Here is a 24,393-nt window from a genome sequence, read left to right on the forward strand (position 1 = left end):
AGAGCTCAACAGAGCAGCTTGGCGAATTACACTCATTTTTTGGAGTTCAATTACAGTCCCATTTCAGGGATTCTTGATGAATGAATTGTGATGCTTTAGAAATCCTTTCTTTTATTTCCTGTTTTTATTCCTACTATTTTCTTTTACAATAACTGCTCCATGTAAATTGCTTTTAGCTAAAATTTAGTTTTCAAGTAGGTTGCTGAAATTGTGGGAGTTTTGTTAAGCAAACTTCTCTTCCCTGGTTCCTTCAAAATGCTGTGCAAAACTCAATTAGAAACACACACACACACACACATTATTTATCATTCAAACTATTCTATTACCTCTTAACTTTGTATTTGTTTTTATTTTTCTCATAGAAAATATGTCAATTTACAATTAAAGTTTAAAGTTTAATTTTATAGTGGCTGTCCACATATTTTATCTGAAAAAAACCAGATTAAAAATATAGGCTTATCTCGGCTAACATGTTTGGTTGGGTGACACACGATTCTAGGTCTGTTAACCCAGCTAGTAGTAATCTTTGTTCTCCTTAATAATAGAGAAAAAGTGTTAGGATAATCTCTGAACTATTTTTTTTTTAAAAAAATAGTTTGCTTTCTTCTTTAATGGAGAAGAAAGGAAGGAAGGAAGGAAGGAAGGGAGGGAGGGAGGGAGGAAGGAAGGAAGGAAGGAAGGAAGGAAGAAAGAAAGAAAGAAAGAAAGAAAGAAAGAAAGAAAGAAAGAAAGAACACAGCTTGCTTGCACAAAATTGTTTTTCAGAAATGAGCACTTTTGGATTTAGGATAGAGGCACTGGTTCTGCTACATAATTTTATATCTTGGACTTAATTACGGTTTTGCTGTGGGGGAAAGATACAGCCTTCAGTTATGTACAGAACAATTTTCCCCTGTCTCCACCAATCCATGCCATATGTATATTTTCATATTATTATTTCTTTTTATGGGAAGAGGGTATGCTGTTTGTCAATTCTGATGCTGTTTTACAAAGCTTCTAGGAATCTTTTTTGAGTAGCTGAGAACAGACAGCAAAGTTCCCAAACAGGCCAGGAGCACAATCAATCATTTTATAACCACTTCATTAAAATCTATTCTGCAAGCGTGGACACATCCACATTCCCATAGAAAATGCACATACCCAAACTATAGAAAAGAAGACAGAAAGAGATAAAGAGAAAATGCCCTCATTCTCTTACTGGCCAAGTGGATGAAGGGGAATTGAAAGATTTCAAAGAATTAATTGTGGGAGAATCTCAGCTTTTCCAGCACCGTGCTTGCATCTTTTATAACCTACACAGGGCATGGTATCTGTGCTGATTCTCACAATAGGATCTTACTTTGTTTGGGCTTCAGACCTTCCCCCCCCTTTTTTGATGTATCCATTTTCTTCTCCAGGAAATAAAGCCCTTGTTTACTAGTATCTGTAATTAAATCACGAAAGAGAGGTGTTGAGTTTGTTTGCATTTATCAGTTCTTAATGGACCAGGTTGATGTTTTAATCTGTATTCTTCAGCTTTCTTTCCTCCTTACCGCTTTCCCCATTTTTTTCCTAGTCAGCAAGTAATGGGAGGATATACTTAGAGCATGGTAGGATTCAGAGAGAATATAACAGAAGGATACATATAGAGTATGCATTACTCTAGAGACTTTATTGAACACACACACACCCAAACACATAGAATACAAATCATGCACAGTATTGCATGTCCAGGTGGTATGGTATATTACTCCTGAGCCTGAACAATTTCACATTTTAAACTCAGTTAAATCATAGCACTATGAAGATTGTAAAAATAAAACAAAATTTTGCTTTTTGCCTTATGCTTTATACCCATTTGCTCGAGGGGGAAAGCCCCTTTTAAAGTAATAATTACTAGATAGGAACATGCAATCACTTTTATAAGCAAGAAAATGTTTATCAAAATATAAAAGTATTCAAAAATATTCTCTTGACTCCTGGGGTGGGTAGATCTGTTGAGTCTTGGACTGAAGTCCAATTTGCATAGTCCAGAAGTGCCTGAGTATCAACCAGGGCTCAGTGATAAATCTCTAGAAACTTAAACCTGTATTCAGTAGTAGCAGAGATAAGGGCTTGGCCTAAATAAGTTGCTTTTATTGCCAGAGCAATAAAATAACAGTAACAAAACTACTACAGAATGAAGCAGAATCAAGTTCCTTATCTATAAAACCCTGAGGGTTTAAAGCAGAGGCCTTTTCAGCTCATCAGCTTCTTCATGATGTTTAAGACTGACCCCAAATATTTTATATGAAAATAATGTAAAAGATATAGTACAAATAGTAATTGATTATTTGAATAGTTAAGTGGCTAGTGGGTAAAGGTGATGGATGAAATTGCCTTCAGCAGAGAAAGATGTTTAGTGGCCAAGACTAACAATCTGTGACTCTGCAGTCATATAGTATCATAACTGAGCAAGTTATTTAACTTCTCATCAATAGATTAACACAATCTAATCATACTTCGCATACTGTTAATACACATAACTAATGAGAAAGCATGAAATTTTGACTCTGTAAAATCAATGCTCATTTTTTTTGTGGTTTTTAATGTATGTAAACTTTGCTCTTCTATTTTTTTTCCCTTATAAACAGTTACCACAAAAATGTGAACTGCCTAGGGAAGCTTCAACCTGTAAATCTGTATATTGCTAACCTAAAACAAAGCAAGTGAATATCTTGGATCTACCAAGAAACCACACTGCGGTCTTAAAATTTGCCACTTGTTGCAATAATCCTATATTTTTTGCCCCTCAAAAATATTCTCACCAATACTGAGTTCTTTGCTGCACCCTTCAGTCTGTTGACTATATATTCAACAGAACTCACAGGGAAATCGAAAATCATACCTTTCTAGGATCTCTACTGGTTTAATAATGAAACTCCCTTGTATATCAGATGATCTTACTCTGCTCAAATCTCAGCACTGGAATTGGACACAGTTGTTGAAAATAAATCCATTTTTACATTTACAGGCAAAAATGTTTTATTACTACTGTGAATGATAAATAGCTGTGATGTTCTGCAGCTGCTGAAGTATGTGAATCACTGTCAAAGATTAAACTTAGATCTCAGGCTGAGTAGGATCAGAAGGGATTAGTAGTATTTGAAATATGGAATTATGTCATAATTGGGTAAACACAAAAACATACAAAAAACTTTCTTCTGCAAACATTATCTGCATTACAATATCTGGAATAAACAACTAAAAAATCTTCTAGAAAAATACTGAATTACAGCAGTATAACTTTATAGTTATCACTACAATGAAGATGTACCTTTTTTTATCTCTAATGAAATACACATTTGGCATTTATACTAAATTTAAAGAGAGGAATTCTGGACTAATATAATCCTGTGTGTACAATAACACTAAGTACTGTAATGATCAAAATATTGTAATGTGAAGCTACCTTTCGATTAATCTTTATACATTTTTCTTGACATGCATTTAGCATGGAAAACACTATAAGGTGCACAAAACTCTCAGCAATGCAAATAATCAAATAATGTATCATCTGGGCACTAATCTTGAGTCTGAAATTAAAGTTCTTGGTAGAGAAATTGTTATTCCATCTTAGAACTATGCTATACTTGTATTATTTAGAACTGAAGGATATTTCAGAGAACACCTAGTGTTGAGTTATTCTCAACATAGGATATAATTACATCAACCCTAAAAACAGTAATTTTCAGTATGAAAAAAGTTGTATTGGCATACAGAAGAGCAGAAACAAAGCACTTTTCTGCAGCTCTTTAAAGCACTCATGTCTTTGAAGTATATTTTTTAATCAAATCCAAAATGTTGCACAGTTGAAATAACCTATTTAAATACTTACAGTTTATGACACAGTGTAAGGTATTGCTATTATGGTTGGTCTCACAATATCCTATCACAGGCATGGCCCAGATATTGATGGTTTTGATGTTTTTCCACTGTTCAGATTTCTCTTTAGCCATTTTCTAACTCTTTGGATGTAACCCAAAGTTGGATTAAACACATTTTTAACTTGTTCATGCTTGTTGCTCTTTATTATTATGGTTCATTGGACAGTCAGCCATATGTTTAGACTGGATTTGGCATTTCTGTCTACTTATCAAGCCCTTTCCAAGGACCTGAGGTAGGCAATATTCATTCATTCATTCATTCAATTTCTATAACCACCCAATTCAACCAAGTAACTCTGGGTTACAATTTTAAAATTATAAAACAATTTAAAAACATTAAAAGGGTTCACAAAATAAATAAGTACAAAGAGCAGCTATGATGATTAACCAGCTAATAATAAAGCCAAGTAACAGGGCCCTCAATGCCACATTTTTAATATGTCAATTGTGGCAGTTGTGATTTATGGAAGTTGAACTCCCAACATTTCTGAAGATCATCAGATTGGGGACATCTGCTCTAGAGAAATCATATCTGCATATAAGTAGCTGCTGAACTCAATAGACTGGATGGTGATGTACATAAATGTAAATACAGCAAGGTGATTCACTACTTTTTTTATTAAAGAATTTTGCCAAATGTGTTTTTTATCCCGTTTTGACAATTAAACGCTAAAGTCACAAAATAAATCACATGGTGGTTTACTGCAACCAGAAGAGAAATGTTCCAGACAGGACTTTATATTATACAGAATTCATATATTCTGTAAGCCAAGAATTTTGATTGTGTTTTATGTAACAAGCTTTGTGGCCTGTGCTTCATTTGCAAATCTGAGCCATAATAGATTGTACAATTCAAACACTGCACAAAATCAAAATCAAATTAATCACATTACGGTATATGTGAATCCAGCCTGAAACGTAATTGGTAGCAAGAGCATCCATGCAGGAGGGGAAGGGGGGGCAAATGACATAATCAAGCAAATGATGTGATGTATCCTATCTACTTGTGTTAGATGCCATGATGCAAATGCATAATTGTATCATTTTTATGACATCACAATGTCTTCTAACAGATACCTAAAATTGCTATATGGATTCTATTTAAGCAGTAATACAATAGGACCTAAAGGTTAGACCCAGGCCAGGTTTATAGATTTTGCTAAACCGTTTATTTTTATATACAAACTAGCTACCACGCTTTGCAAAGGATGGTTTACAACACAGCACATGAACCCAGCGAACTGCAACCTATTCAATAACCCAACAGTAACCGAGCCACGTCTTCGGGAATCTATGAACTAAGAGACGAGGCCACCGTCCGAGGCAAAACGCTCCCATGAGCTCCAAAAGGGCCGGCCTTCGAGGGAAGCCAGTCCCAGGAAGAGACAGGACGGGAACCGGCTTGCTTTCTGCTCCAGCAGCGGCAGTGCCGTAACTCGGTCACTAAGTGGCGCCAGATTTCGACGCTTCACGCCGAGCTCGTCGGAAACTCGCGCTCTCTCTCGCTCTCGCACATACACACACACACAAACACACACACAACCCAAACCCAACACTACGACAAGCACGCACAAAGCAGCTGGGCGAAGCTTTACAGCGGGCTTCCCGGTGTTTTTACTCCGAGCCAAGCCGGAGAGAGAGGGGAAGGGAGGGGGGGGGGGAGCAACTCGAGGCGGACGGAAAGAGCGACGCAGCTCCCGACAGCGAAGCATCTCGGCTGAAGGTGAGTAGAACTAGAGCATCCCGGCTGGAAAACTTGCAGGTGGCTTCACTGGCGGAGGGACATCGCGCGCCCGCCCGCCTCGGTTTTGATCACGTTCTCCCCGGCGGAGGGGCGGCTGCTGCGAGCTTTTGGCGGGGAACACAGGGCGGGATTGGGAGGAGAAAGAAATCCCCACCTGGCCGCCTCAAACTTTGCCGAGAATCCAACCGCTGGTGGCCTCTCTGCGACTGCTGCTTGTTGTGTTTGGCAGTTCGGTTCCAATCGCTCGGTGGCCCTCGGCGCTCTGCACAACGGGGAAGCTGGTGTGAGAGGCAGCTCCGTTCCCCACCGTACCTGGCTAGCCCACGTTGTCCCTCCTATTGTTACTCTCCCCGCTGGGTTTTTGAACTCTTGTTTGTTTGGGGTTTGTTTTTTTTTTTAAAGTGGCTGACCGAGCCGGGGGAGGGAGGGATATTCGTCTTCCCTTCTCCGCATCCTTCCCACTCTTCCTTTCTTCCTCTTTGGCCAGATGTACAGGATATTAGCCGTAGCGCTTTGGTGTTTTCTGCAAGCAGAGGGCAGGCATCCAGAGATCACCCTTCGTAGCAGCAACAATGGCAATTTTTTGGACAATGACAAATGGCTGAGCACCGTTTCCCAATACGACAAAGATAAATACTGGAACAAATTCAGAGATGTAAGTTGAATTCCTATGCATGTGGGTACAGTATGTGTATTGCTCAAAAAAGGTATCCTGGGATTTTTTTCTCTGCAAGGGACTCTTCAGTGGACAGGACATGGCTACATCTGTTGTGGCTGCTACTGTAGTGTTGGAAGGAGGTCCTTTAAAAATCCCCTGGGTTTTATTTATTTATTTACTCTGTGTGTGTGTGTGTGCGTGTGCGTGCGTGCGTGCACGTGTGCGCGTGTGCACACTTGTGCATGTACACACATGCGTGCTTTGGTATGCTTTCAGATAAGTGGTTAGTTTTCTTGGTCTTCCTTTTTCATTTAAGACTTCCAGGAACTTTGCTGGTTTGCAAAATTGATCACTGTGAAATCCTGACAGTTACATACAGAACTATTTATTAACCGAACCCCCCATCTTGGTGAAGCTTTCTATTGCTGTGGGTGGTAGGGAGATCAGAAGCATGCTGTTCTGAGCAGTTGTGTGAAAGGGTTTGTATTTTTTCTTTTCTTTTTTTCAAATTAGATATGATCATAATTCAGGGACACTTTCAGATGCATCTTTATAGGTTATGTTGTGACACAGCATATTGTTTTGTGGCAGGGCAGCAAAAGATATTCTAAGTGAAACTTTGGGAAAACTGAAGATATTTGTGTTATTCATCAGCCAGGGAGGAGAATGAAATGGGACGGGTTTTGTTTGTGTTGACATCAGTTAACAACAGTTTGATCTTAACCACTTGTAATTCCTTAGAAGAGTCAAGTCCATAATATTATGTAACTACTATAGGTGAGATGGTTTATCAGATGAATCACAGGATAGTAGTTCAGCTAACTTGTTCACCACAGAGTGTTCTGACAACAATAAGGATTGCATAGGATTGCAATAGTTAGGTATTCCACTTATCTGTATCATATAAGATCTTGTGCAGTGGCACAGTCAAAATGTTAAAATGGAGTCAACTTTTCTAGTTCCACTTTTTAAAGTCTGTAAATTACCATATTATTTTCCAATTGAATTGAGCTATAATTCAATCTCCCTTGGTCATATTTTTTCAGGTTTGGTACATATTAAATACATGATGAATTTCAGGATGTATTAGGGATAAAAGTATCAAGTGCAGTCTATAAAGTCAGAATAAGTGCTCTTATTGTAAAGTCCATGAAGTATAAATTGCAGCCTTAATCTTTGAGCAAAACTGAATTTAGAAATACTATAGAAAGTGATTTGTCAAAGATGTCCATCTTTGAAATAATTTCATTAAGTTGAAACAAACAATCAGAAATGTTACTTTTGAAAGTTACAAAAGAGCCATTGATCAAATCTCATATAAAAAATTTCAGTGATACAATTCTGTTTAGTCATAAGTAAATAAAATAATCTGGAAAACAAATATAGACAGAAAGTCAACAAGAAGTCAACCTATTTCAGGGGTAGATTCAATATACTTCAATCTTTTTAAGCTTTTATCAGAATGCAGACATGCTGAAATAAATATGGGGAAGGTGCAAATAAAACTTTCCACGACTATATTATTTTTAGTAATCAATTCATAATTTCTCTTTTCATGAAGGCTTATCTGTAGCCTAAACAACAACTCTTCGGTTTTCTTCTTCTTTGCAAATCCTTCTGTATTTTTCCAGTTCTAGACCAAAAAGTAAACCTGCATGAGGTTAATTGGTGAAATAAAATTCTGAGATTGTTTCATAAGCCTGCTTTGCCATCTGTGTAAACCAACCAGACACTATAAATTTGGGAGAGAGGCTTCCAGATTGCAGTGGCATAGATTGCCTGTCTGAAATGGTACCAAGGAAAGATGCTTTTTCAAAGCACATTTAAAAATGGGTGTCATATAAGCCACTCTATTTCTTTCAGTAAAACATTCTGCACAGTTTATGGAAAACAATGCACTATTATTCATATGAAGAATATGCTAATATGCTGAACAGTGCTTACTGTTTGCCGTAGTCTCAACTGCTTCTTCTATAATGGACAGCACACTGGCAAGGCTGCTATTATTTTTCTTGTGGTTGCAGAAGCAATTTTTCTTTTGGGGTTGGAAAGAATAGCAGAGACATCATCTCCTGAAAAATGTAATGACTTCTGGCCAGTTAAAATGAACAATAGTTTGAGAAACCCCAACTGATTTCACTGGGGCTTATGTACCAAATATTCTTACAGCATGGATCCCATTGTTAAATGACATTTTACCTCAACTGTAGAATGACATGGAAAATTTGAGCTTAGACATGTTCTTATGAATACAAGTATTCCTTGACTTACAATAATTCATTTAGTGTCTGTTCAAAGTTATAACTGCACTGTAAAAAGTGACTTACAACTCAGTCCTCACACTTATGACTGCTGTAGCATCCTCACAGTCATGTGATCAAAATTTGGACACTTGGAAAGGGGCATCCAGCATCTTGGGGTCATGTGATTGCCATTTGCAACTTTCCTAGCTAGCTTCTGACAAGCAAAGTCAGTGGGGGAAGCTGGATTCATTTAATGACTATTTGATTCACTTAACTACAGTGTTTTGCTTAACAATCATGGCAAAAAAAGATGTAAAATTGGACATGACTCACTTAATAATTGCTTTGCTTAATAGCGGAAATTCTGGTCCCAGTTGTGTCAGTAAGTTGAGGACTACCTGTATTCTTATTTGAATATGAAACATGTCAAAGATACAAAGTAAACCAAGATGGGAGCAGTCCCTTTTGTTTTAGGAGTAACAGAATGTTATTGTCAGCCCTTTGAGGTAAAGGATATATGGCCTCTAAGTCTCTTGGAAAATACTTGAGTATGGTTGAGGTGCTGTAACAGAATGTTGAAAGCCTGTCAAAGCTACTCTCTGTTTCAATTTTGCACCTAATCCAATCAAGATAGAGTTGTTTGGAATTTGTTTCTCATGCTTTCTACTTTCCATCACACTTGTGTGTTTTCACTTAGTCATGTGAATCATCATCGATATTAAAAGTTAAAATCTCATTAAGTGAAATTCACCCCTGGTGACCACCTGAACAAGTGTAGTTTTCCATTGCTTTCAGAATATTTTTTTGATCTCCCAGATTAGTTCTTCTCCCTTGGATTTCACAATGTTCTGCTCTCCAATTGTTAAGTAGATCTGATTTTGCTTAGCTTTTTTTGAAGTAAGGTAGTGCCAAAAGACAGGGAAACAACCTTTCTCTGGTCTCAGTGGAATGTGGCTTCCTGTTGGAAGTAACCCTTACATAGCTATTCCAATATCTGTACAATGCTGTAGCCTTTTGCTGTGACTTTCCTGTGTCTTAGTGAAAATAGTTTTAAGAGTTTAGATCTCTGGAATGAGTTCCAATAATCCAGCTTTTTTATAAGTTGAAATATTTATAATGCCAAACAAAGGGAAAATACTTTGGCTTTTGGTGAACTGTCAAATAAAATGTGCAAGTTCATCCTTTACATGGAAGAGATAAGCCTTTAAAGATGGATAGAGGTAAATGGAAAATTACATCTTGACACTGAAATCCTGAGCCAGCGGTCAAAATACTCTGTTGGAAAAATTCTAAAACAAAATGAAAAGCATATTGCTAAAAGCCTGTATTTCATCCAGAACCATCCACCGCTGAACGAAAAGGGGGCTGCAGTGTCCAACCCATATACAAAAGGGCTTTGATTCATGGTAGGGTCCTCCATTTACCACTGCACCCCATTGCAGATATTTTTGCTTTTGGTATGTGGAAGTCCACAGGCCAATCTGGATCTCGCTTCTCATGTGCTGCAGTTACTTGTAGAAGGGAAGGTGGAGCTTTATTTAGTATCCCAAATTTAGCAACAAGCTGCCTCAACACAGCCATTGTTTCTATCCCATGAAACCTCAGAAGTACCCCACCAGTGTCCTTATTGTTGCCATTTTTGCAGTTATCAATGCTCCCCGTAAATAGATCAATGTTCTCTCTTGAACAAAGGAAATCTACAAAGCCAGTTTACAGCCAGTCCTCAGCATTGCCTTGCTGCATTTGTTTTCATAGTGAGGGAGGAAAAAATAATCGCTGATCGATCCAATTTAAAGAAACATGGTGAAATAGGGAAACAGGCAATTTAACTTTTGCAAAGAGGAAAGTGAACTGCTCAGAATAAAAATGACTGGGATATAGCGGCATGCACTCTTTTTATTTAATAAACTTATGCCATCTAGTTCCTAACTCACCTTGACTTTAGCTGGACTGGAGAAGAATCAAGTAGAATGAAGACATGAGTTTTTGACTACGAGAATCTACATCCTGCACAGTCCAGCCACAATCTCTGAAGGAAATGGGTGGCTTAGAAATAGGAAATATAAATAAGTTTTTGTAGGGATGTATTTATCTCCAACTTTCTTCTGAGAAGTCAGTATACTGTTCATAGGATTCCCCCCTTTCTTTTCTTTTTCTTAAAAGAGACATGTTGAGTAATTGGGCTGAGAGAAAGTAGCTGACCCAAAGGCACTCAGTGAGTTTTATAATCAAAGGTCGATTTGAACTCTTTAATGCCATAAACACCCTTCCACACTGGTCTCTGTACTTGAAGCCTATTTTCTGTGTCACAGCAGAGTCAAAAGGTAATCAGCTGAACTGGAAAGCTCCAAGTGCTGTAGAAAAATAGCTGCACAAGTGTTTTCCACTAGAAGAAGGAGCTCATGAAGCCATCATAAAAACCTCTAAAAACAGAGAATAGTGCTTTTATTCAACACAATTTGATGATATGTTTTGTAAAAACAGAAATGCTCCTTCCATCTGTGTGGCTTGGGTAATCCAGAAGAGAGAATTTGCACTATGGATCAAAGGGAAGAGAAGCTTTGATCTGTTCCTTCTGCAAGTCCTCTTCCTCCCTCCCCCTTGCTAGGAAAAAAAATCTGGTATATCAACTAGAACAACTAGATACTATAGTATTTGAGGTTAAAAGAAGAGAGAATTGGCTAAGATGGTTTTCCATCTCTTATAAACCAAAATATCCGAAGCAGAATTGAAGAGAATACTTCAACCAGCAGAAAATTGCTGGAATCAAGCTCATTAAAAATAGAAAAAATATTCATTATTATGCAATGGAATACCATAATTTCATAAATTTCAGTGAAGATGCTATTTTATACAGAGGATGCATTACCAGTTTTCAAATACGGCAGGGGTGTCAAACTGCCGACCCACGGGCTGGATGCATCATGCCAAAACCGCGCTTAACCCATTGCCGGCAGTGGGGAAAAAAAGTCACGATACGTCACGATACGTCATGTGATGTTGCGAGTTTGATACCCCTGTGCTACGGCAATACTGGTCAATTATCATGGCTGCCTTTCTACCACTCTCTGTCATTCTTCCAAACTGTCTGCCTCTTTTTTGTCCCAATGGATGATCCAACCAGAAATGCAAAAGTGCACCAATCCTTTAATTATTATTTAGCTGGTCTCCCATAAGATTATATTGTAGTGAGAGATTTACAACCAATTATCAGTCAAGTTCATAACTTCAGCACATTAATTAATGGTCATCTTCAGATAGTCTGTGCAGTTATTAAACTTGGAATTTCCACATTTAAGTCTAGTTACATCGGCATGTTCAAGAATCTGAGAAAACATCTTACAGTGTTGAAAGTCCTGTAGAATCAAATAAGGTTTTTATATGCTGGTAGAGAGACTGATAATCTATATATTTAACATGTTAATTTCTCTAAACAAAAAGCTACCATTATCCCCCTTTTTCTTAAAAAAAAAAAAAAAGGTCACATCTAGCTGTTTTGTGAAATTAGTGACTTCTTCTCATGTTTTTTCCCCTGTTTTTCCTCATGTCTTTGGTAGCAGTACTGAATTTTGTGCAATTCTGCTTTTCCCTCCTGCCTCTGAGTAGGCTCAATATTTAATGGGATAATGCAATAATAATTTATATTTTTGAAATAACTTTGGTGGGATGATACTTTGCAGATACTTGGGCATCATATCTATATACACATATTGATTAGCTTGCTGCCTGAATATAGTGAGCATCACAATGAACAATCTTTTATGTTTCATATGGTGTAGTAGAGCAGCAGTCGCCAACCTTTGCGGCTTGGCAGTCCAGCTGGAGGGGGAGAGGGGAATCGGGCCGCATGACCAGCAGGCCGGCACACATGCAGCTCGACTCGCAAGAGCGGCAGACTGACGCGCATGTGCATGAGCACCAGCCCGCCGCTCACGCAGCACAGTTGTGAATAGGCCACGGCCCGATAGTGGGCTGTGGCCCAGGGGTAGGGAACCTCTAGTGTAGAGATTAAAGCTAGGATCAGGGAGACTTTGGCCATTGAAATGCAATGGAGGCTTTAGGTCAGTTACTCTCACAGTCCAGCCTACAGTACCTGATGAGATTGCTGTTGTGCAGACATAATAAAAAAAATGTTATGTATGCTTGCACACATGGTGGAAAAGTGAAATAAAAATCTAAGAAATAAATTCTCTTACAAAAAGAAAACAAGTTGTAGTGGCATTTTCCCCCCAGTGGCAGCACACAAATAATCCCTGTTCAAATAGGAGTGATAATTTGTCTGTACATAGTGATAGCTCCCACTTCTAAGCTTGTTTTACTGTGAATAGCCTGACTCGCAGAAGAATTCTATTATTTTCTAGTGCTGTCATATCCAGAAGGATGAAGTACATGGGTTATTTGATTTTGATATAAAGATTTGCACAGCTGATTCACTGTTCTATGAAACACTTTTACATGCAGCCAGTATTAATCATAAAACCCAGAAAAATATGTTTTGTACATATAAGGCAAAGCAGGGTTCTGATGACATTTGAAGTAACATTTTCAGTAAAATATTGAGTGATTTCTCTCTCCTGCCCCCTTCTTTTCAGAAATAATTATTTTAGATTTCAAAAACTTTTTGTTTTGCTTTCCTATGCTTAATGGAATATGACAAGAGCAAATCAGTGTGGAGACAGTTGAGTGCTGGGTTTGAAAAGGCAGCATAAAACAATAGAGTTAGATGTTAATCGTATATACATGGTATAAAAGAGATCTTGGGTATAAAATCACGGTATAAAAGGACCAAGGGAAAAAAGAGTTAACAATCAGGAGATGAAAATTTTCTAGTCATTCTAGAAAAGGACTGGGTCTTGTCTTTGGTCTTGCATTCTGGGAAAAAGAGGATCAAATAGCTCTCAGAGACTCCACTTTAATAAATTCACTTGCCCATCCATGGTTGCTAGAATGTTGCTGTATTCAGTTTCTAGGATAATGTGAATTAACTCCTTCTTAATAATAAACCTTACTAATAAGCCTCTGTGGTTCTTTTTGAATGGAAAATGACATTGCACACCGGAATTCTGGTTAGCCTCCTAGCAGTTCCATGGAGGATTAAATGCAGATGTGTAGCATATGTGAAAGCATTGCACTTTGTAGTCCTGAAGCATTTTATCATTTTATTCTACAGAGGCAGCAGGCTTCATCTTGATGAGGCAGTTTGCATGACTCAGTGGCTTCATATGCCATTAATAATAGCAACTATTAGGAAGAGCTCTGTTTATGCTAGAACAATGATCTAGAATTCAACATGATACAGAATTAAACAATTAAACCATGTGGCCACCACATTTGTAAAAGAGCTTCAAATAGTTGTTTTACCTAAGTCTTTTCACTTAGCTCTAACCTATGTGTATTAATAGTCGGCTAAGTGTTATATCATTGCTCAGCTGCATGGTATTGGTAGATATGAGTCTTTTCCGATCTGGCCAAAGCAAAGATGCCAAAAATAGGTAAAAATGTTATAGGAGTCTTTAAAGCTGGGGTTCTTATAGCATGCCATAAATAATTGCCAGGCTCACCGAAGCATCATTACCTTTCTTACAACGAAGTGTTAGGGAACCCATTGGCTTCTAAGAAAACAAGGGTGAATTGGCTGCAGTTCTGTAGGAATGGAATGTCAAATATGAAGTATAATTTAATAATAAACATTACTTTAAAAGTTCAGAGTTGCAGTTCAGGCCAGTTATATCAAATGACATGTGGCCTTCACAGTCCCTTACTGCCTTTAAACAAAATTTCTAGTTTTGTGCAAGCATTAAAAGAAGAAAAGTTACTGCTCCTTTCAAATGACTTCCTTTTTTAAAAAAAGAAAGAAAGAAAAAGAACAAGGTGTAAGCTATTTCTATGCCTAAGAATGTTCTGTTTGTCATCCATCAATAAGAGTCTTTATTCCAGCAATGGTTAAATGTAGTATTGCAGGCTAATTCTATCCACAGTTCAACATTGATTCGGCCTTCCTTCCTTCTGAGATTGGTAAAATAACCCAGATTGTTGAGGGCAATATGATGACATTGTAAACTGCCTAGAGAATGCTCTAAAGCACTATGGAGAGGTATATAAGTGTAAGTGCTACTGCTATCTTTTTCAGGAATGAACAGGTGATGAGGCAGTTGTCATCTGATAAACAATGTTGGAATGTATTCGAGTGGTTTACTTCTTCCTCATGTGTATAGTTCTTGGTAAAGACACTTACCAATTCTCCCAACAATTTTTCCTCCCAAGGCTCACTTGATTTCTAAGAAAAGAAAAAAACTTTTATTAGGTCATGATAGTACGTCTCTTCTTGATATTGTTGATAGCAACAATATGATGTTGCTATCCCCAAGTCCTAGTCCTCAGTTCTTTCATCTCAAGTATTTTGATGAAAGCTCCTCTTTCATTTTAACTGGCAAATGAATGGTCATATGTATGTGCAGGATCTCCCTTTTAGTCCCCTCAAATAGAACAGGAGAATTTCTGCCTGTAGCTCTGCTCCCAAAAGGTGTGTCCTCTAGCCAAGGTGAGTGGTAGCTAATCCAGTTTTGCATGGTGCCAAGCATGCATAACTTAATGAACAGCTAATTGCAGTTCCCATGATAATAGTTCAAATTGAGGAATACCACACATGTATATTTTTGCAACTTTTTGGAAACCTTAGTAACCAAACTTGGTCACAAACATCTTGATATGACTTTCTGGAGCTTGGATTTTACTCTTATAAAGAGTGAACCATTGTGCATTTATTATTAGTATTTTCTGGAAATTATTTCCTCTTTTTATCACCAGGGAACAAACAATTACACTAAGATTTAATACTTAATTATGTCTAGCAGTTTTCCTAGCTCATGCAGTCCCGTCTCCTTCATAGCAGCTGTGGGAAGGAAACGGAAAGCTTTTGTTTCTATATTAAATTAACACTTGGTTGCTGTGCTGTCCCCATATGGGCAGATTGTAGTAAATCTTAAAAATGATTCCAGTAGAAAGACATTTTCAAATAGTTTTAGCTTTTGATCCACACAGCACACTCTAAAGTATTCAAAATGTGTCCACAGCTTACAGACTTCAAATAGTTCTTTTCTTGTTACCTTTATATGAATAGCAGCAGAGATACACTGTTGGGAGTAGCTTTAGACATCATTCAACATATCTACTTTAAGAAGCAGTACTCCATAGTTTCAGATAGAAGTTTTTCCTAATACCACTATTGTTCCTTTGACAACTGGCATCCAAAAATATCAAGTTAAAACTGATTTGACCTTTAGTACAATATACATTGTCTTGATGTGGAAAATCGTATTTCTTAGTTGAGATCATGTATTCTACCTCGCCTATTTTATTCCAGGTTGGGTTTCCCTCCCAGTTATTTTGAACATCTAATAATGACTCATGTAATTACCTTAATCTTCCTTATTTTTCTTCTCCTTCAATTTAATTAGACACATGGGATTTTAGTTTACCTTTTTTGCCCTCTCACATTTCTCAGGCTCTTATTTACTGACTTACCAGGTAGATCTTGTACTATTTTTTTTTACCTATCAAAGGAAAACTTTATGAATTAGTGTTTAGTTTGATATCTGCCTGAAAACAACAGAAACAATATGTTTATCAATCTCTTGGTAGGCCATAATATTTAACTAATGGGTCATTAAATGGTCATTAAAAGTCTACCTATACAACCGTAACTTGATACCTTTCCATTGAAAATTTGCTATATATTATGTATGCAGAGATCATTTTAAATAATAAAAACTTCTTTACTGAAAGTAGTGATAAAGATCACTGATATTGTCACAAAATTAAAGTTAGTAATTAGGAGAGAAACAAGCATATATTTGTTAAAGGCCCTTACTTGAATAGCTTCATTCTTTTAGCACAGGTTTTTGCCTAATAAAGAAGTAGTAGGACAATTTTAATTTTGATATTTAAACTATTACATTGTGTGACTTGAGTATCAATTTTATTTGAAAGAACTATAGGTCAGTTTGCTGAAAAAGCACACATAATTAACTTAGTTTCCAGTTTTGCTGAGCTAATACAAAATGTTTGTTGCATTCATAATCACAGATGGAACATATGGCACAGACCTAATTTTAAAACATTACAAGTAATACTTAACTGTATTTAGTTTCTTGTATTAGGTTTACATTGAGGAGAAAACTTTTTAATCTAATAATTGTTCAGCTATGTAAAAGGAATTGAAAAATATTTGTTTGAGAACCACTGTGAGAGATGGGAAGAAATTTAGAATTAAAAGGTTACTAGCTTATTTTATTTCCATAGGCTTAGGATGTGAAGTGAAATATCTTTGGACAAATCAGCCTCTGTTTGGGATTTTGTGTTTAAATAATTCCAGAGATACAAATTATTCTGCAAGTTAGAAGTGTTGGAGAATTTTAATTGATGGGGTATGGTATTCTTTCACTTGTTTAGTTAAAGTAGACAGTAGGTATGTGTGAATGTCTCGTTTAAATTTACTCTAAACATCCATAGCATAATAAAATCCAGTGCTGTTTTTAAAAGTGAAAAATTAATGAAACATCTGAGTATAGAAAAAAGCTTTTGGCTTTTAAAATATTTGCACATTTCTCATTTGAAAAAAAAAGAAGTTTATTCTTTTCTTCTATTTCCAGTTTCACATTAACTTTTCAAAGCCAGGAAGTGCAAGAAGATTTTGTCTGCATTTCACCATGACACAAATTGTACATAGGAAGCTAGAGGGCAAAACAAAATAGTTTCTTTGGTCTGTGTAATCTACCTAGGAAAGCAGTTTGTTGCCCTGGAGGCACTGTTGCTAAGGTCTGTGTGAGCTCTTCAGTACTATGAGATTTTAGATACAAAACCTGACTGGTAATTAGTTATGAAGTGATCCTTTCCACAATTCTAAATGAAAAAAGGGAACTTTTGTTTATTTCCTCAAGTGCATGAAAACACTCTAAAGCACTTTATTCCTTTAATCTAACAGATATATTATTTTTGTATCCCAAAGAGGTTGGAATGGATTATTGTATCTAGTCTTATATTGTCTGGATCAGTTGGTTTCAGTTTTCCAGTTTCTTCTTGATTTAGGTTCAGCTGCCTTAAAAATGAACATACACAGTGTTTTGGATGGTTATCTACGTGAGGTGGCTTATATTTATCTTAACACCACAATGAATATAATGCCATGTTAGATAATTCAGTCATCTTTTATACTGTATTTTTATTTCTTAGATATTTTTTTAAGTACATAGAGAAGGGGAAAAGTTCTAATAAAATAGATGACACTTCTAACTGTATACAACTATATTGTTATAACTTCTAAGAACATCAGTAACCTCCAATTATTTAATCTTTTATAGCAGGGGTGTCAAACTCAATTTCATTGAGGGCCACATCAGCATTGCGGTTGCCCTCGGGGGGCCGGGTAGGTGTAGTCAGGATGGGTGCAGCCTACTGGGCATGGCCAGCTCTACATTGTTTGCGTCAAGGGCAGGAGTGGGACAGATCTGAGGGTCTCAGGCAGAAGGAGGTGGGACCAGGACAAGCACCAAGGCATGGTCCACTGGAAGAGCCTGCCAAAACCCCTTCCCTGGAGCCCATCAAGCCAGATATGTGAAGTAGGCGAGGACCATTTGCTGGCCACTTCCAGGCGATAGTGCATTTCTTCATTCCTCACAAAGGGTGACACCTCCCCAGCGTGCACCCAGGGGGCAGGGCCAACGGGGCAGGGGCCGGTCCCTTGCTGTTTCCAGACAGCCTTGTGGAGCTAAAACTGAATGCGTTTCAGCATAGATGGCCGCCACAAAATTGTACATTGGCTCCCAGGCGGCCAGGGCTGGAGCCAAGGCAGCAGGGGCCATTCCCTCACTGTTTCCAGGATGGCTTCGCGGGCCACATGAAACCACGTCACGGGCCGCATCTGGCCCCTGGGCCTTGTGTTTGACATGTCTGTTTTATAGCTTATCTTTCTTTCCTGGATGTCAAAATGTGTACTTCTATGCTATTTTGCAAATTATATCTCCTGTATGCTACCTAAAATCCTATATACAGAATACCATAGTTAGAAGGGACCTTGTAGGTCATCTAGTCCTTGTAGGTCATATATTTTCCCAATAGGAATGATAAGAAACAGAACAAAAGACTGCAAAAACATAAGAGCAACAGGATTGTTTAGGAAGAAAGATTCTGCCATGAGGGGATTCTTTCTTGTGCCTAATATCATAGAATTAAGAAGTGGGAAAGGACAATTAGGTTATCATCTTTGCAAGAATCCAATTTGAAGCATCCATTAGGGGTGACTGTCCAGTCTTTCTCTGAACACAACTAGTGAGAGAGATCCTGCTATGTCTCTGTAATAGGTTCCATTTTCCTATTCCTGTGATGGTTAGGAATTTCTCTTTCTCTCTGTATTTTATCTCTTTCTTGCTCTCTATCCCATATACAATGCAGTAAAGCAATATTCATATAGTCGTGTCTTTATGTTGTAACCATGAGTGGGTGTACTTTCATCACACTGATATCCTCAAAGAAGGGCCACTAGGCAGTGGTGGAATTCAGCCAGTTCGCATCACTTCGGTAGAACCGGTAGCTAATTTTTTGTTGCCCATGCCCAGAATGGACTTTCGGAAGTGGTATCCACACAGAGAACCGGTTGTTCACATATTTGAATCCCACCACTGCCCAGCTATTTAGCTGCCCAGAGTCATTCTTGAATCATATGGCTAAGAAAATTGATGAATGAATATACAAGCAAACAAGACTTTCCCAATTAATTTCAGTATGACACTGCTAGACATGAAAAGATAGTTAGTGTAGGTAAATAGTGCCCAGTTGTTAAAAGTTGGTAATCAAATAAGAGGCTAAAATAATGATGCATCATTTAGGTTAACAGCTATTGAAACATTTTATAACAATCTGGCTGAGCTATGTGTCAATATGAGAATGCAGTTGATATTTGGGTATTAGAACTGTCAATCATAGCATGCAGGGTATTCTTCCTTGTTTATATTTTGAGAATTTTGTAGCAAGGGTGGGATGATGAGCCTGAAAAAAGCCCAGAGGTTTAACTCTAGGAAAAATCTCCAGTATCTGTTAGAGATGTGAGTATCTGGCTGCATATTTCATACTAGAAAGATGGCAAAAATTTATAACCTGTAGATGTCTTGTAATATTAAGAAAATGTATTTGTAGCCCATTTTACATTATTACTAAAACTTGATTTGATTCCTGTTAACAGAGTGAGTGTGATGTTTCCCTATGTTTCCTACTGTATATTCCATTTAGTCATCCTACCTCATCTGTAGAAATGAAGTTGATAGAGGAAAATAGAAACTAATAACAAAGTATTATCATACCGGGAAAATGTTTGATGATGGTAGCAAAACCAATAAATATTTTAGAAATATTCTTTGTTTAATGGAATTTTGGTTTTAATTTTGAAAAAAGAAAGAAAAATAAGTATGGATAATCTCAGTTAGTGACTACTTGTGTAACGACTGTTTAAAGTTATGTCAGTGCTGAATGGGGAGAGTTAGGGATGGTCCTCAAAATTGCAGCCATTGCACCCCCAAGATCACATGAACATGATTTGGGCATTTGGTAACCAACACAGATCTATGAGTCACAGCATCCCAAGTCACTTGATTGCCAAACAAAGTCAGTGGGGAAGCTGACAGAAAGTAGTAAGTTTTAGTCAGTGGTGGGATTCAAATATGTGAAGAAACAGTTCTCTGTGTGGATGCCGCTTCTGGAAGTCCATTCTGGGCCTGGGAAACAAAAAATTAGCTACCGGTTCTGCTGAAGTGGTGCGAACTGGCTGAATCCCACCACTGGCATCATACTTAACAAGTACAAACAGTATTACCATAACTGCTGTTGTAAGTCAGCATAGTCAGGTGATTTTCTTTGCTTTATGACCATGGCGCTTAGTGATATAGTTACTGGTCTCAGTTACACTTGTAATTATCGGTAAAAAAAACCCTTATAAAAGAATGGAGATGAATACAAAATACCAGCATGAAGTATGGCATTCCTATCAGCTAAATTTATCAGTTTAATAGTAAATGTCTCATACTATCTGCAAACAAGAACTGTTTTAGAATTCTCACTCTGGAATGCTTAATCGGTTTAGCCTTTGGGAGTATTGACTCCAATATTTCCTTTCTTTACTGCATAAAATAAGGCAAGCATAATATTCTGCTCTTGCAGAAACACATCTAGAATGTTAAAAAAATAAATAAACGGGGAAGAAACTTTTATCACATGAATATCCAATTCCAACTTTCTTGTAAATGATATTATGTTGACTATTTAAAATGCCAGGGTTCACATCAAAAGTAGCAGTAAATCTTGCTTAATATCTTATGTGGCATTTGACAGAAAGCTCTCAGTTACATCTCAGCTAAATTAGACTATGTTGCACCTAAGAATGAAGTTGAGAAACATACAAATAATTTGCTCAGTGAAATCAGTGCCTTCGTTTATATCTGTGTAACATAATTTAAATTCTAGGCTTTTTCCTGCACCATATTTGGCCAATATCTTGGTGGCAGTGAGAGGCAGCTGGTGAATGTTTTATAATATCTCTCTCTAACCTGGGAATCCCTGGTTCCCACCTCACCAACATTATACTTTACAGTCTGTAACAATATGAGGATTTATCATTGTCATGACCTTTATATCGATCTCACTGTGCTTATTATTACTTCAGCATGTCTGCGAACAAAATAACATTTTGGTAAGGCTACAAAGTGGTTTATATATTACTACTAAGAATATCATTTTTAGCACACGTCTTTCCTCTTCAGTTTTTCTTCTTTCAGTATTCTTTTAATTTAGTTTCTCCCTCCTTAATACGTGTCAAGGCTAGCCGAGCTCATGTATGGCTGTGGCTAGTTATAAAACTACAGTACCTGTGAATCAAGTACTTTTAATACAATTGTAGTTTCAGCATTGTTTGTGAGGATAGTATAGCAATAGCCCTTGAAAGTTTTTTTTGTTCCATAGTGGCCTTTGAACGAGCAATTTTATTCTAATTATTTCTTTGCAATTTCCTTTTAAACTTCAGGCAGTTAAAAACTTAAGAATGGTTTTTTTAATTGGTTTCTTATCCTGTTGTGGTGATTCTCTTGAAAATGTACTAATATTTTTGAATTTTAAATTTCTAATAGCTATTTTAAAGCACCATTGGTAGTTTATAAAACTAGTGCCTTTATAAGCATTAGTTATTAATAATATAACTCAGTGCAATATAACTTTCATCAAAACTATTATTATATGAATCCTATAAAATGCTATAATGGAAAGCTGGGAATGAAATCAATATGTGTGCATTGCGTGTGTGTGTGTGAAGGTATATAAGGTAAATCAGTTAATGCAGAAGTAAGCTTTTGGATCCTTCTAGAGAGAAAGATCCTGGCAATTGAGGTAATGCTCATTTGCCACAAAATTCTTCTCCTTTCGTGTAAACTCTCTGATTTAACATCTATGGTTTCTACACATACATATTTTTTTAAATACCTAAAGTGGTTTGAATCAGTTTTGTTCCCTTTAATTTCTGCTATATATCTGCTTTGCTATTTTGGAAATAGATTGTTTGATTATTGCTAAAGTTATCTACCCATCCTATCACATTAGATTGCGTGGGCATGCTCCTAATCTCTTCCCTTAAACATTGCCACCTTATGGGAGCTAGGAAGCACGCCTTTCCCATGGCAGCTTCTTTGTTGATAGCTTATTTGAAGAAATATTTGGCGGCAATTGAAAGAGACAAACAGAAACATACTCCTGCACCCACACATTCTCATTTACTGTTAATGGAGAAAGAATTTCTAAAATACGAAAAGCTTTACATCAGATATGTTTCCTGTTTGTTGAAATGTTTGAAATTTAGCTCAAAATTCTGTGTGGTATGGTATCAGAATGGGATTTATTGAAAAGGATGGATGGATGGCTAGATAGATAAAGATACCAGCTGATGGTGGTTTCTATCTCTCTTTTTTAAAGCAATCAATAACAGATTCTATGTTGATTCTTTATTCCACAGAAAACAGATTTTGCTTTAATTGACAAGGCAGTTAGCAAGGAATATTTTAAAAAAATCATGCTTAAACTACAGGAAGTTTATGAATGAAATATTTATTATTTAAAGGAATGACTTCCCAGTTGTGTCATCAAATATGAGCTCTGTTTATCCTCTAGGTCCAGCTAAAGCAACAAGATCCAGGACCTTTTGAGGGAGGACAAGAAATTTGTGGAATACTCTTATCCCTGGTGGAGTAAATGTCCTCACTGGCTGATTTTAATACAAATGTAAAGACTTGCCTGCTTAAGCAAGCATTCCCTTATCTTACAAAGTTTATGTATACCTTCATTCTCATGCTATTTACTTATTTTATTATGCTGCTTTAACTGAAGTTACTTGCTGTTTAATGCTATTTATTTTTATGCAAACCTTCATGGCGAGCTTGCCAGGAATGGATAAACATAAATTTGGCAATCTTTCTTTGCAAGATACCACAAAGAGAAACAACAAAGTCAGAGGTTATGCCATGCTATATTTGTAATTAGTTTTGGATTATTGAGCACTGCAACTTGATACATTTTTTCCTGAGTGTATAGATTTCATAAGGCAATTGAAACAGCAAGGTAAGGGGAAAAAAAATAACTGCTTTGCTGGAGAAATGTACAGCAAGAATTGTGAGAGATGGCTTTACAAATCAAGCAAAGTCTGGATCAAATGCATGAATTGTACTAAGTACCTAGACAGAGAGTATACAGTAGCTGGTGCCAGTCTCAAAGGAAATTGTAGGTCATCAAATCTAATGAGTTCAGAGCTTTTGAAGCTATATTGTGGATGGACCAGGGTAAAGTTCTTGGTATTTCATCTTTAGAAATCAAAAGAAACTTCAGGGTGGTTTTTAGATATTAGACTCATTTAGAGTTCCTACTGTCTCTGAGTAAGCTGATAAGCTAGAATTCCACACCCAAAGCTGAATTGCTGTCAGAACTTTCTTTCAGAGGTAGAAACACTCTTCTGATGGCCTTTGTGCTCACCACAATGTTTACTATTACAGCCTGCTTCTGAGTGGTGTCCAAAGTAGTGTGGCCTGGTTCAAGGCGGATGTGCCCAGTCACAGTTCCCCCTTCCCAAGTTTCTTCCTAAGGGGACTAAATTCCTGCTTCAGGCAGCCCAAGATCTATGTATTTAATACTTCTTGTAAGAGGATACTGTCTTGTGGATGAGAGGCCACTATGTCTGGACTGCCTGGAACAAACTTGCAGGCTTACAACCAGTCTTATGGGACACATTGATGCAAGTAGAAAGGCTATGTAAAGACAGCTCCAGGCCCTAGGGGCGTCAAACTGCCAGCCCGCAGGCCAGATGCGTCATGCCGAAACCGCACACTCCCCATTGTCGGCAATGGAAAAAAAGTCACGATACGTCGCGACAGGTCACATGACGTTGCGAGTTTGACACCCCTGTCCTAGATCTTTACATTGGCACTGCAGTAAAGGTTAGCTTCATCAAAGCAGAATGGAACCTAATCTGATCGCCTTCAGATTTGTTCATGAACCTTCAGGAAATCCCATTCCACAGTTGCAAAATAGCAACAGCAATAGCACTTAGACTTATATACTGCGTCATAGTGCTTTACGTCCCTCTCTAAGCAAATCCTTAGTTTATAGATTGAAGCTACTGATACCTCACTGTACCAAAATCTGGAAAAAAAGTAGTGCTTACCTAATTTACATAATGAAAGAAAACAAGTTAATCTATTGCTGAGTTCTGTACTCACAAAGTAATGCACCCGAATGACAATTTCACCGTTTACCCAGTTACAT

The 24,393-nt window shown here is 37.3% G+C and overlaps 1 protein-coding gene across 1 annotated transcript in view; it reads left to right on the plus strand.

The window, feature by feature from the left end:
* Window positions 1-5,607: 5,607 nt before the first annotated feature.
* Window positions 5,608-24,393, plus strand: part of LOC107283568 (testican-1-like) — a 352,953-nt gene continuing 334,167 nt past the window's right edge. Inside the window, exons 1-2 of the mRNA XM_015811500.1 lie at window positions 5,608-5,628; window positions 6,137-6,304. Coding sequence (XP_015666986.1) covers window positions 6,137-6,304 — 168 coding nt within the window. The 5' untranslated portion in view covers window positions 5,608-5,628. The remainder of the gene's footprint in view (window positions 5,629-6,136; window positions 6,305-24,393) is intronic.

Source organism: Protobothrops mucrosquamatus, unplaced genomic scaffold, assembly GCF_001527695.2.
Source record: "Protobothrops mucrosquamatus isolate PMUCROS unplaced genomic scaffold, P.Mucros_1.0 scaffold43, whole genome shotgun sequence".
Lineage (NCBI taxonomy): Eukaryota > Metazoa > Chordata > Lepidosauria > Squamata > Viperidae > Protobothrops > Protobothrops mucrosquamatus.